The sequence below is a fragment of the Bubalus bubalis genome, chromosome 12 (genome assembly GCF_019923935.1).
Source record: "Bubalus bubalis isolate 160015118507 breed Murrah chromosome 12, NDDB_SH_1, whole genome shotgun sequence".
NCBI lineage: Eukaryota > Metazoa > Chordata > Mammalia > Artiodactyla > Bovidae > Bubalus > Bubalus bubalis.
The window spans coordinates 71,902,235-71,915,774 of NC_059168.1; the positions used below are offsets into that span (position 1 = coordinate 71,902,235).

Below are 13,540 nucleotides of genomic sequence, written 5' to 3' on the forward strand. Positions count from 1 at the left end.
AAGCAAAGGGTGCCAGGCTGACATCTGCCAGGGATCTTGCAAAAGTTTCCACTACCCTAGAAAGAATGTTGCAGTATATTTACAAACTGTTACAAATGTTAGAGCTGGAAAGGGATTAGGAAATCACCTAATCTATTGGTTTCCAAACACTTGTAGTTGTGGGCCTCCTTGTTTAAATGCGGGTTTTTCTAGAAATATACACATATTTTTATGTGGATAGCCTTTCCCTTCTCCAGGGGATCTTCCCAACCCAGGGATAAGACCCAGCCAGTTCTCCTGCATTGCAGGCAGATTCTTTACCAGCTGAGCCACAAGGGAAGCCCAAGAATACTGGAGTGGGTAGCCTATCCCTTCTCCAGCGGATCTTCCCAACTCAGGAATCGAACTGAGGTCTCCTGCATTGCAGACAGATTTTTTACCAACTGAGCTATCAGGAAAGCCCTTAGAAATACATATTTTTAAAAGTTGAGATAAAGAACAGCTTGTGATAACCCTCTCCCCAAACATCTATAAATCCCTAAAACTGAGGAGCCCTTGGATTGCAAGGAGATCCAAGCAGTCCATCCTAAAGGAAACCAGTCCTGAATATTCATTGGAAGGACTGATGCTGAAGCTGAAACTCCAATACTTTGGCCACCTGATGCGAAGAGCTGACTCATTTGAAAAGACCCTGATGCAGGGAAAGATTGAAGGTGGGAGAACGGATTGACAGAGGATGATATGGTTGGATAGCATCACCAACTCAATGGACATAAGTTTGAGTAAACTCTGGGAGTTGGTGGATGGACAGGGAGGCCTGGTGTACTGCAGTCCATGGAGTCGGAAAGAGTCGGACGCCACTGAGCGACTGAACTGAACTGAACTGAGGAGCCCAGTGTGAAAACCATTTCACAGATGAGGAACTTCAAGTCTAGAGATGACCAAGGCTGCAAGCCCGCTTAGTTATGAAACCAACGCCTAAACCTGACGTTCTGTAATCCTAATGCTTTCCATGGAAGAGTCCTCTTTACGCAGCATTTCTAAAGGCTGCTGCTGCTGCTAAGTCGCTTCAGTCATGTCCGATTCTGTGCGACCCCATAGACGGCAGCCCACCAGGCTCCGCTGTCCCTGGGATTCTCCAGGCAACAACACTGGAGTGGGTTGCCATTTCCTTCTCCAATGCATGAAAGTGAAAAGTGAAAGTGAAGTAGCTCAGTCGTGTCTGACTCTTCGAGACCCCATGGGCTGCAGCCTACCAGGCTCCTCCGTTCATGGGATTTTCCAGGCAAGAGTACTGGCGTGGGTTGCCATTGCCCTCTCCGTTCTAAAGGCTATTGTGGACAAAACATTGAACTAGTTGGCTAGGAGGACGACAAACCCGAAACAAGACCCAGTTCCACCCATTCAGGAGCTCACAGTTGAGGCTAGTGAAGAACTTACATTTTCCAAAAAGTAACATGCACATATAATTATGGCTAACAAGTTTCCAAACTCTTGATTCCTGAGACCTAGAACTACGTCTGAACCTTGGCCAGTTCCAGGACACGGGAAAGGTGAGGGTCAATTCAGGTTAAGAGGCCCTGACACCGAGGAGAGAAGGGGCAGAAGGAGGTAGAGGGACCCTGGTGGGCTAGCGGGCTCAGCAACGAGAGCTGGCGCAGAACCAGAAGGAACCCCTCTCTGCGGTTTCAGAGGCTGGGTCCACTCCTGTTCCGGCCCTGGACGCAGGGAAAGCCTAACAGTCAGCCGGGCGGACAGGGCGGGACTTGGGGCGGAAGTCCCTCCGCTCACTCAGGTCACGTGGGAGAGGCCGCGCTCGCGCCCAGGTGAGTAGCTGCAGATCCTCGGTCACAGGTTCAAAGAAACGTGTCCCGCGAGCGCCCATGGTGCGTGGGACCGTTGCAGGTTTAGGGAGTCAGGGAGTTTATTTCCGGCGTGGAGCTGGGGTCTGGAAGGATGCGGGCTGGTGCCAACTAAAAGTCTGAATCTGAGGACCCACAAGACTCTGGGTGAAAGTCCGAGCAGACGTGTCCTGTGTGGTCCGGACGGAGACCACAGATAGCTCTGCTCCAGGGATGGGGGTGGGGTGGAGGATGGCAGCTCCCGGGATTCTTCTCTTGCCCGATTGTCAAAGGCGACCCCTGTGACAGGAAGCTGTCCAGGAAGCCTCTGCCCCTTTAGAGCGGGAAGGAGAAGGAGTGGGCACAAGGGAGAAACAAAAGTCTCTTTAACTGTGAGGAGGGGCAGTGGGAGTGACCTCCCTCTCCTCTCGGCTTGGCAGGAAATGGCACTTTGGCGGGCCTACCAGCGGGCTCTGACTGCTCACCCGTGGAAGGTACAGGTCCTGACAGCTGGTGAGTGTCCTGTGGGACCTAGGTGATACCAGAGCAGGCTGATTTGGGAGGCAGAAGCTTGCTGCACACACTCCCTCCCCTCATTTCTTGCTTCGATTCAACGTCCTTGAAAGATTGGCTCTCACCCCAGTCTGTTTTGGAGGGAGGGTCCTCAAGGCTGTTTATAAGGAAAGGAGTACGCATAGGTGACCTCACTATAACGTAGGATCTGAAAGCCCTTACAAACCTGAAGGGTCATCCCTTTAGGACAAAGGCATTGGCCCCAGGAGCCCTTAACTTAGAAAACGAACAGTAACAAAGGCTCCTTTAACAATTCAGTGTGCAAAGCACTTTCAACACACATAAAGTCAGTGTGTTAAGATTACTTGAGTCCATGTTAGATCCCACACCTAATAAGTGCTGGAATCAGACTCTTACCCCAGTTTATTTTTGTTAGTATTGTTCTTATTGGAAAATATATCTTAACACACAAAAGAATGATGAAGATATATGTGTGTAGCATTTAAATAAAACTAAACTGAAAACTCCTGAATCTGTACCCAGCTTTGAGACCCCTTGAATGCCTTTCCCTAATTCATACACCCAAGAGATAATTACTTTTCCTGAATTTTGTTTAATATCATTCTTTTGCTTGTCTTATAGTTTTACTGTCTATGGATGTATCCTCAAACAATATACTAATCGAGGATTTATTATTGCTCTAAATCCAGTGATTGAGTAGCGACCTCACAAAGGTAACCCAGTGATTTACCTGTATTTGTTATCTTTATTTTGCAGATTAGCTACCATGAGAGGAGATGTCATAAAGCTTTGTTTTATAGTGAGAGGGATTGGAAGGCCTGTGACTGTCGGGGCAGTGCAAGGGTCACAAGGTTATGGTGAGGTCTTGCCTATGTTTAGAGGAAGAGAACAAGATTCTAATGAGGACTGTGGGCTTCTGAGAGGAAGATTGTTATAAGTGGTGAGGGATGGGAGGCCTACTGAAAGCCAGAGTACAACAGCAATCCTTCTACTGGAATAGCCCCACGTCAGCACTAGAAGCTTCATTGAGTGACTGGCCAAGGAGTCTTGCCCCTCCCTGGGCCCCTCTCCAGCCTCCTGTGCCCAGCTACCCTCCATCCTGTCCTCGGAGTGTCCGTCAGCCGGCATGACTCACCTGGCTGCGCGTGTGGTGACTCATGCTGGACTGGGTGGCTCTGATGGGAACTGACACGCTGGGCCCTTTGCCCAGCCTCAGATTCCCTTGGGGACCCTAACTGCTGGAAGGAAGGTTCTCCCTCTCTCCCTCATGGCCATCAGGAATAGGGAGGGGAAGGACCGTCCTTGTGTTTCCCTCCCCAAGGGATCTGCAGCGGATCAAGGTAGGAGCTAGAGCTCCAAGAGGTCCAAGTGCAGCTATGTAGCCAAGCTGGGGGAACTGGTGGTTGGTGCTGGAGCCCTGGGGCTCCACACTCCCAATCTTCCTGAGGCTGTACCAACATCTCAACCTGAAGCAACCTCTAGTTAACACTTTTCTCAGACTTTCCCAGACCTTTCAGAATCTTCCTTCGCTGCAGCTCAGTGTATTCAAATCAAACTGCAAATAAAGGGGGGAGGTGGATTTAGCTCACTGAGCTGTTTTTAGATCCCAGCACAGTGGTTCCTAAGGTCCCTTGGGATAGCTCATCACACTGGAAAACAGAATAGAGATTTCAGACTTGGAGCTCAAAGACCAAGATTTGAATCTCTGAGCCATAACTCTTAGCTTTGTGAATCAAGACAAGACGATAAACCTCTCTGAGCCTTCGTTTCCTCATTTAGAATTTGAATTAAGTTATATGACCTCACAGAGTCAGTGTAGGGATTATCTCTGTGAAAAGGCTTTAGAAATCAAAAAGTGTTCAAGAAACTTAAAAGGTTCCAGGAGTTGGGCCTTTATATATGAGCGTTGGCAAGCCAAGCACAACTCTTCTTTTTGTAAAAAGTGGTGTTTGGGTTGGGTTTGTTCCACTTGCCGTAAAGTTGGACTTGGATAGCCATCTACCTTGGTTCTCCAGAAAGTAGAGTCTGCAGCTTCAGTGCAGGTAGTTTGGTAGGAAATAATCCCATGGGGGGAGAAGGGAAAAAGGGACAGTCAATATAAGGATGCTTTATCAAATGGACATTGCTTAGGGCCCATGGCTACTCACCCCCTTAAAACTGACTGAGAGGCTCTTTTGAAATGCCTCTTAGAGTCTGTGGGTGAATAGTCTTTTCTGGAAACAAGGAGAAACCTTTACCCACCAGCTCCATCCTGCATTGGTCAGAGGTTTGCCACATGGAGTATGGATGCCCGTGTTCTGTGCTCTACCACACTGCCCAGGCATGATGATCCCCAGCAGTAGCTCTGCCCAAAGTATGGGGCTTGTCTCAAATGTGAGCCCCTTGTCTCAGGACAAGGACCCATCAGGTGAACTGCATTGGTGACTGAAACAGATGATTGAATCAAAAAGATCCGAGTTGGTTCAAAAGAAGTGTCTGATACACCCAGTATGGGCCAAGTCAGAGTCAGGAACAGGGCAGCCGGTGCAGAGTCTGAATCAGCCTTCTCCCCTCCTTTTTTGAGGGCCCTTCCAGCCTCCAGTGGGCCCAGGGCCCCGCTCCATCCATCTCAGGCCACTCTAGTGCTGCTATGGAAGCTTCTGCACACACTGGTTTCCCTGGAGTCTGAATGTGCGAGCTCAGCGGACATTAGAGACCATTCAGCCCAGCCCCTGAAACCAAGAAGGAAACCGAGGCATGAGAGCGGAGTGACATGCGTTTAGGTTTGTGGTCAGTGGTAGAGCTGCCATTAGAAGCAGGGCACCCCCAGGGCACTAACCCTGCTTGGTCTGGGCTTAGGTACCTGAGAAGCTGTGGAACTCTCCATGTTATCTTATTTTCTAGCAGTGAGAAGGGCTCAGGCCTCTTGCTGCTGGGCTTCAGCTCCCTCGGGGCTCTGCCAGACCAAGCCCCTATCCCAGGCAGCTATTTAATTGTTGGAGACTTCTGGAGAGAAGTGAGACGGCCCTCGGGCCCCCTGCCAGCAGCTCTACCTGCCAACCGAGGCCTCTCATAGTCAAGGACAGCTTCCTGCTCCTCATTCCAACTTCCTACCCCTCAGTTTCTTCATTTTCCATTCATACTTTAGTTTCCTGCATCTAAGATTCTACACACAAAAGCCAGGAAAGGAACAAAACAGGGGAAGTAGATAATTTACCCCCACTTGTGCCTAGGAAGAGGGCATGGGAAGTTGGGGCTTTTCCACTTGCTGGCAGAGAGTGGTCCCAGATAGATCTGTGCTCAGAGGCAGGCTCTCCCAACCCCTACCCCCTCACCCTGCTGAATCTGGTGGTGAGTGACGGCATGAGAACTGGCACCTACCCAGGGGCATGATGTCACAGCTGCGCCAGCGTCTGCCTGCTGGGCTCTGCGCCCAGCCTTGCACTGGGCATCACTGCCTGGCAGCCCCTCGTCCTGCCCCATCGGGGCTCAGGCATTATGTCTCTGCAGGCCTCCAGCTCCAACCCCCCTGAAACAAGTCCAAGGAAAGGGAAGCCAGAGCACTGGAGGGTCCAGACCAACCAAATGGGTCCAAGAGGACTCCCTGAGCCTAGGGTGGTTTGGGTCTGTTTGGGTTTGGGGTTGGGGAAGGTGGGATGAGGAATCTGAAATGCCAGCCCTTCCTGCTCACACAATCACTTGGACCGGAAATGCAGGCTTAGACCAGAGCCTTAGACTATGCTAGAGCTGCTGTTGGCCCAGGGGGCCTGATGATCCGCAGGCAGAGAAGGAGCTGGGCATGGTTCTGTCTGAAATGGACTGAACAGACAGGGCTACAGGCTCTATACCACCTCACTCCTGCTGCTGCCCTTTCACTTGGTAATAGCTCAGTCCTGATGGTCATGGTTTGGGGGCCTGGAATCCACTTCTCTCCAAGGCTGCAGGCTTCCGGGACCTGGCTACAAGTCAGGAACTTTGGTTTTCACTTCTGCTGTGTTGTTAACTTGTTGTGTGACTGTGGTAAGCCACAAACAGTGAAAATGCATGTCTCTTTGCGACTCTTTCCTTCTCAAGGGTATTGCTGCTTTCCCTCCCCACAGGGTGACAAGAAGCAGAGGTGATCACATTCTGGGGAGTAGAAGACAGGAAGTGTGTTAATCCAGGAAATGTCTGATATGTTGTTTGGGCAGGAAGCTCCTGTGAGTCGAAGCCACAGGAGCCTCTCTGTGCCCACTGGCATCTGAGCCCAGGTCTCTGCCTCTGCTGGGAATTCCTGGCCTCCCATTTCCCCTTGAGAGGAGGCCTGTGTTCAGGCCCCAGCTCCCTTCCTTACCAAGTTGCCTCATCTCTCAAAGACATTCAGTGGAGAGGTAACCTCTATCTTCCAGATCTTTTGTGAAGATTAAATGTGTGAGAGTCCTTTGTATACTGTAAACATCTTGCCAGAGTAGAATGTCAAACTGTTAGTCCTTTTATTTAAGCAGCGACTCTATTCCTGTTCCACCCTCCCTGGGCCTTTTCAGGGTCACGTGGCCATAGCAGCTCCCTCCTTTCCCTTAGTGTTCAGCTGGTGGCCCCAAGTTGTTAGAGGGGACAGGGAGCTAAGTGCTAACTGCATGGAGGGGGAGAAACCTTCAGCCCCACTGCTTCTCACACCTTGACCCGGTGTGCACCCTTCAGGCCAGACTTAGCATTCTCCATGTCCTTCCCAGGGCAGTCCTGTTTGGGGTGGTCCATTTGACATTTCTCCTTGGCTATTTTCTGAGTCCCTGCCAGGCTTGATATGGTGGGGGATAAGAGAACAAACACGTCTAGGATTCTGTCCCTGCTAGCCATGTTTTGGGAAGAGCCTCTACCTCTTAGGGAGTTTCAGGGAGAGGAGAGGCAGGGCTGCCTTGATGGGTGTGCTCGGGGTCCCAGCAGCTGAGGCCAGCAGCCTCGGTCACAGTGGGTGCCCCGCTCTCAGCCTTACTCAGCTGCCTCTGACGAGGCTGCATGGGCAGGGCTGTTCTGGGGGTGCGTGGGGTTGGGAGCAGTGAGTATGCAGCCAGCACAGACGTCAGCAGCAGCTCCGGGCCAAGGAGTGGGGTTGAAGGATGAGGATGTGTTTGCCCAGGGCTAATTGAGGGCACAGGGAAAGTGGTGGCTGCGGGGCTGGAGGGGGCTCTCATTACTCAGTGAGATGGACGGGCAAGCTGGAGGTCATACGGTTGCTCGCAAGTGGCCCTAGAAGTGTGTGTTTGCTATAAACCATCACCCACCATCACCGATGGGGGGGCTCTGTAAACAGTGATGATTTCTGTCATGGTTTCTGGGTGTAGGCATCCAACTAGTGCTGCTTGGAGCTGGGTGTCTGTGCAAGTGAGGGGAGGGCAAGTGGGTGCGAAGCCCTGAGGAGAGATGGCCTTCATGCCTGTTGGCAGCTCAGTTTGAGCCTGTGAATAGGAAGTCTGGGTCGACCTGCCTGTGCTGGGAGGTGACCAGACCCTTCCTTGCAGGGTCTCTTGGCAGCTCAGCCAGTCATCCCCTGCCTGGGATCATTCGAGTACTTCAGTTTTAGAAAGAGTTATTCTTGCTGTTCTCTACAAAGAGAACTCCCAAAACCAAGATGAAGGACATTGGCCAGGGTCCTGCCTTCAGCGGAGGAGAAAAAACCACAGGGTTCCTTACCATTCTGCACATGATCTGTTCATAGTACAGCATTCTGGAAGGAATACCATCTAGGAAATCAAGCCGCCTGGTTCTTCTTGGCTCTGCCACTTACTATGTGCCACTACCTGGGTCTTCATTTCCAAGCCTCTGGAATAAGGGGTTTGCACAAAAATATCTGGAAGGCTTTTCCAGTTCCAACAGTCAGTGCTTCTCAGCCCTCAGCACCTTGGATTCTCCTTCCTCTACCTGCGGTTTCTGAGGCTAAGTTCCCTTCACTGCTCACTGCAGAGTTCTTGGCCCTGGCCTGCTCCAGGCTGCTCGTCCCAGTTTCTAACAGGACACATGTGAAGTGTCACCAGCCTTGGGGAGGCGTCACCATCTTAGAAGCAGTGGGAAGGGACTGGCCATTTCCCCCAGATTGAAGCCCTTGGCCTCCGAGTGCCAGAGCCTCATTCATTGAGTAGACTTACCTCCCTCCTCGGGATGGCAGCTTGTCCCTGGGAGGTGTCCTGATGACACCTGTGTACCCCGTACAGGGTCTCTGATGGGCCTGGGTGATGTGATCTCACAGCAGCTGGTGGAGAGGCGAGGTCTGCGGGCACACCAAGCTGGCCGGACCCTGACAATGGCCTCCCTGGGCTGTGGCTTTGTGGTAAGTTTTGCCAACAGCAGGGCTGCTGGTGGATTGGACAGTGGTCTCAGTTCCTTGTCATTCTTTGGTTTCCATTGGACCCTCTCACATTTAAGCCAGCCTTGAGTGTCTGCTCCCCCTGGGGGTTGGTTTCTAATACTTGAGGGCGCAGCTTTGTGATGTAAAATCCTGGTGTCCCCTCCACATCCCTGTTCACCTCTCTGGGAGTTCCTTTCAGGGCCCTGTGGTAGGAGGCTGGTACAGAGTTTTGGACCGGCTCATTCCTGGCACCACCAAGGTGGATGCACTAAAGAAGATGCTGCTGGATCAGGTGAGCAGAAGGCAAAGGGATTTGGAAGGGTGAGCTGTGTTGCAGGAGGGCAAGGATTTAGGTGCTCACAGCACTCTAATTTCTCTTCCCTAGGGGGGCTTTGCCCCATGTTTTCTGGGCTGTTTCCTCCCACTGGTTGGGACCCTCAATGGACTGTCAGCCCAGGACAACTGGGCCAAACTCCAGCGGGTGAGCTGGCCCGGTGTGGGGATGTTTTCTGGCTGGTGGACTGGCAGACCTGGGGGAATGAGGCAGGGCAGGGTGGAGATGCAGGCAGAGCCCAGCTCTGGAGGAGAGGAGCTGGGAGGCTGTGGTGCAGTGGTGTCTTCTCTGAGCAGAAATCTGTGTGTGATACTCATGCCAGTTGGCATTTGGCACCAGGAGGTCCGAGGTGCCCGGAAGTGCCAGTGTTCACTTGTTCCTTCTCTTGTCTCCTCAGGACTTTCCTGATGCTCTCATCACCAACTACTATGTAAGAGTTGGCACCTCAGCTGCCTCTTCTGCTTTCTTGAGTCCAGAAATGCCCAGGGATCAGGGGTTCTCCTGACACAGAAATCCCTCCATCGGGATTACTCCCTCATGCCCATGTGGGCACCGTAATCAGGGAAGCACTCACCCAGTGCCATGTGTTCCTGTCTGAAGAAGCTGGAGTCAGACCAGGCAAGGCCGTGAGTCTGGCGTTGGGTGATGGAGGCAGCCCCCCAACCTTTCCCTTCTCTCTCTCTTGTAGCTCTGGCCTGCCGTGCAGTTGGCCAACTTCTACCTGGTTCCTCTTCATTACAGGTATGGCAGATCCCCACCCCACCCTTCAAGGAAGATGCATATTACGAACAGTTGGAGACAAAGTGATCCTCATTTTTAACCTTGAACTACCTTAGAACACCCCCCTCCCCGCCCCAACCCAGAACACCCTGCCCTGGTCAGAGCTCCTCAGACTCCTGAGCACTTTGTTCAGAATCTCATATGTTATAGAACGTCCCAGAGCGTCTGCCTGCTGACCTCTCATCTTCCTAGGGAGGATCTTGCTCCACAGCCCTCATCTCCATCCCACCTGGGCTCTCTACCGCTGATAGCCTGACTGTAGGGACAGTACTACAGCCTAGGTTAGGCAGAAAGGTAGACCAGAGTCAAGTAGGAACATGGTCAGGTTAGCCCACTGAAAAATATTGTTTTACCCTAAATAATCAGGGTAGTGGCTGAAAACTCAGTAAAAATAAATATAGTGGAAACAAGATGAGTGGTTAAAATTATTGGAGGTGAGGGGGCTTTGGGAACAGGTGAAATCATGAAACTCTTCAGAGGAGACAAGGTCAGAATGGACATGAATAACTAAAAGGAATACAGACTTATGAACCAAACCAAACTTTAGAGTCATGGAAATGCTCTTTGAAACTAGATTGAAGTATATTTAAAATAAAGAGAAGGAGGTACTGCTTTATATGGCAGGCAGCACATTTTTGGAAGATGAGATCTCAGCTGTACAAGACAGATGTGTGTTTAGAAGGAGCTTGGATGGAGTATGGATAAAGAGCCATGCACGGCAAAATGGCTGCTGTGGGCAGTTAACTTTGAGGCTCTTGTCCAAGAGACAGAGCTCTGGGCCAGCACAAGCGCCTGAGCTGGTTGTCCTCTCATCTGAGCCACACATCCCTCCATGCAGCTGAAGGAAGGAGACCTAGATCTGGACATTCTTGGAGATATTTGCTCTTTGTCTGCTGCCCTTTCCCTCCTCTCCCCTTGGCTTCCTCCTTATACTTCCTCTTCTTCATGGCACCGTCCTTGTTCCTTAGGTTGGCTGTGGTCCAGTGTGTTGCTGTTATCTGGAACTCCTACCTGTCCTGGAAGGCACATCGGCTCTAAGTCGGCTTCACCCCATCACTTCCACCTTGTAGTGATGCACCTTGACCCTGGAAGGGTTGGGCCACCTCCTCAAAGTGGGCACATTGATCTTCCCAGGGTTTGGTGGCTGGTCAGAACCTAATGGGGTTAGCACCCTGAAATGGTCCATTTCACTCTTAAATGTAACCTGACTCCTATTGAAATGGCTAAAACCCACCATAAAAATTCATCATAAATATTTGTTGAAACATATCATTTTGTCAACTTTAGATTATACACACATCCTGGCAGATGCCACTTTTTCCCACTCTTCATAGACAGCTGTTTTCCTAACCCTTCCCAGCCCCAGTGCAGCTCCAATTTTGGGGAGATCCCCTCAAACTCTTTATATGGTGCCTCTGTAAGTATATTTCTAAGTAGGTAATCTGGAAGCTGCAGAGGCAATGAGTAAGACCCAGCAGAAAATGACTCGGGAGTCTCATTTTCCAGGGTTTGGAAAGAAGTCTGGAGACCCCCAAACCCCAATCTTGTTTACAGATGAGGACACTGAGGTCCATAGAAGTGAAGTGACCTGTCCACAGTGTGAGTTAGTGGCAGAGTAGAAACACGAACATGTGCTATCATCGTTTGAATGTTTGTATCTCCCCAAGTTCATATGGTGAAAACCTAATGCCCAAGGTGATGGTATCAGAGGTGAGACCTTTGGGAAGTGATTGGGTCATGAGGGTAGGGACCTGGTGGGATCCGTATGCTTACAAAAGAGGCCACCTGAGGAGGCAGCAAGAAGCAGGTCCTCAGCAGACAGTAAACCTACTGGCACCGTGATCTTGGACTTCCCAGCCTCAAGAACTGTGAGGAAATAAATGCTTATCGTTTATAAGCCACCCGGCTTATGGTATTTTTGTTATAGCAGCTCAAACAGACTAAGAAACCAAGTTTTCTTACTTCCTACTCAGTGATCTTAACCTGGAGGTCAGCGATAAAATAATATTGCTGCTTTGATTCCCAGGAGAAAATTTAACTTGGCTAAACTTCAGCTTTGAGGCAAACCAAGAAGCAGATGGACCAGCCTTTGTTATCTGAAAGCACCCCGACTCGAGAGGCCCTCTGTTTTTGGCGCGTCAGTCAGACAGCCCTAGGATTTAGATCCTGGGGCTGGAAGAAGATCAAGAATCCTGGCAGCTCAAACTGCCTCTTGGGTAGGGTACCATGGTGGTAGCTGAATGCCAGCAGTGCCATCCTGATTGCCTCTATTTGTAGAATAGATAGCTGGGGCAAGGGACTGGATCTGAGCAGCACAGCATTTTCCCCAAGGTCTCTGGCCCCTTTCAGAGGCTGAGCACAAGGTCAGCACCATGGACAGCACCACAGTCCTGCCTCCCTTTCCTGTTCCAGAGAAGGCTGGAAATCTGGACTAGTCTGGGGACTTGCCGGCCCCCAGTCCCTGCTGGCTGTTCTAAGTGAGTGAAGGACTCTCGTGGCTCCCAGAGCAATCTTTACGCCCAAGAAGGCTTCTCTTTCTCTCGAGTCCGGTGTCATTTCCAGAGACACAAAGTCTGGTGTCCTCTGGCGCGCTCCTGGGGTCTCGCAGCCATTGGGTCGGACTCAGAGTTGCGGCCGTCATTGCTCTACAATCAGTGCATGTTACTCGCTGACGTCAGCCGGAGCTGTTCTGGCGCTATATAAGGCTGGCGAAGGTCCCGGGACAGACCCCGTGTTCCCCGAGGCGCCCTCAGCCCTCCCCGAGGGACAGAGACTGGAGCTCTATCCTGCAGGGTGCAGAGGCTCTGCTCTCCTGCGAACTGTGAGTGGCTTCTGCGCGTCTGCCCAGACTGCCTCAGCACCAGGACAGCGCTCAGCTCACCCAACGCGACACCCCAAGAGGGAGGCAGGGAGGGAGAATAGGGTGGCACAGGACTGGGAGCGGCTGAGGCTGGTGGGAAGGCTGTGGGCACCGGACGGCAGTCGCAGGGGCCGGGCAGGGGCGCTGGACTTGCTCAGGAAGGGGAGCGGCGTCCCCTGAGACTGCCCGAGGCGCACCTCACACTGCGCTGTGCCTGTGTGTCCAGGGCCGGCGGGACCATGAAGACGGCGGGACGCGCGGCGTTGCTGGCCGCGCTGCTGTTCCTGGCACAGCTGCGCCCGGGGAGCAGCCAGTGGAGCCCGGAGGAGGAGGCGGCGGCCGCCGGGGTCCGAGATCCGAGTCTGCGCTGGAGCCCTGGGACACGGAACCACGGCGGCGGGGCCCGCGCGCTCCTCTTGCTGCTGGCAGGGCCCTTCCCGCGCCGCCGGGCGGAGCAGGACCGATGGGGATCCGGGACGGCAGGCGAGCGGCCGCGACGGGACGACCCTCCCCTGTCCATTGACCTCACCTTCCACCTGCTACGGACCCTGCTGGAACTCGCGCGGACGCAGAGCCAGAGGGAGCGCGCCGAGCAGAACCGCATCATATTCGACTCGGTGGGCAAGTGATCAGCGGGTCTGGGGCCCCGAGAATCTCGACCCCCAATGCTCCACCTCAGGGTTGAGACGTGAGCGACAGGAACTGACCAAGTCCTGCAGGGCTAGAGCGGCCTAGGGATACCCTGAGCACTCTCCGCGTTACCGGTTTTTAATAAAAGTGCTGAAGAGCAGTTGGCCTCTGTTATGGGGGCGCGGGGAGCCACAGAAGGGTGTGAGCCCGTGGGAAAGTGGGGTCTCCCAGGCCGGTGAGAGGGAACCAAATGCTGTGGGAGGGCTCCGTGAGAACCGCTT

At 52.4% G+C, this 13,540-nt stretch overlaps 2 protein-coding genes across 2 annotated transcripts; both read left to right on the plus strand.

Annotated features, from left to right (window-relative positions):
• The first annotated feature begins 1,796 nt into the window (after positions 1 to 1,796).
• Positions 1,797 to 11,038, plus strand: MPV17 (mitochondrial inner membrane protein MPV17). Its single transcript, XM_006046179.4, has 8 exons — positions 1,797 to 1,865; positions 2,261 to 2,333; positions 8,522 to 8,637; positions 8,855 to 8,947; positions 9,041 to 9,136; positions 9,387 to 9,419; positions 9,678 to 9,730; positions 10,738 to 11,038. Exons 1-8 carry the CDS (start codon positions 1,863 to 1,865, stop codon positions 10,805 to 10,807), a joined length of 537 nt encoding a protein of 178 aa, XP_006046241.1. The 5' UTR covers positions 1,797 to 1,862; the 3' UTR covers positions 10,808 to 11,038.
• A 140-nt stretch (positions 11,039 to 11,178) lies between these two features.
• Positions 11,179 to 13,419, plus strand: UCN (urocortin). The gene is made up of 2 exons (XM_006046175.4): positions 11,179 to 12,590; positions 12,856 to 13,419. Exon 2 carries the CDS (start codon positions 12,869 to 12,871, stop codon positions 13,256 to 13,258), a length of 390 nt encoding a protein of 129 aa, XP_006046237.3. The 5' UTR covers positions 11,179 to 12,590; positions 12,856 to 12,868; the 3' UTR covers positions 13,259 to 13,419.
• The last annotated feature ends 121 nt before the right edge of the window (positions 13,420 to 13,540 follow it).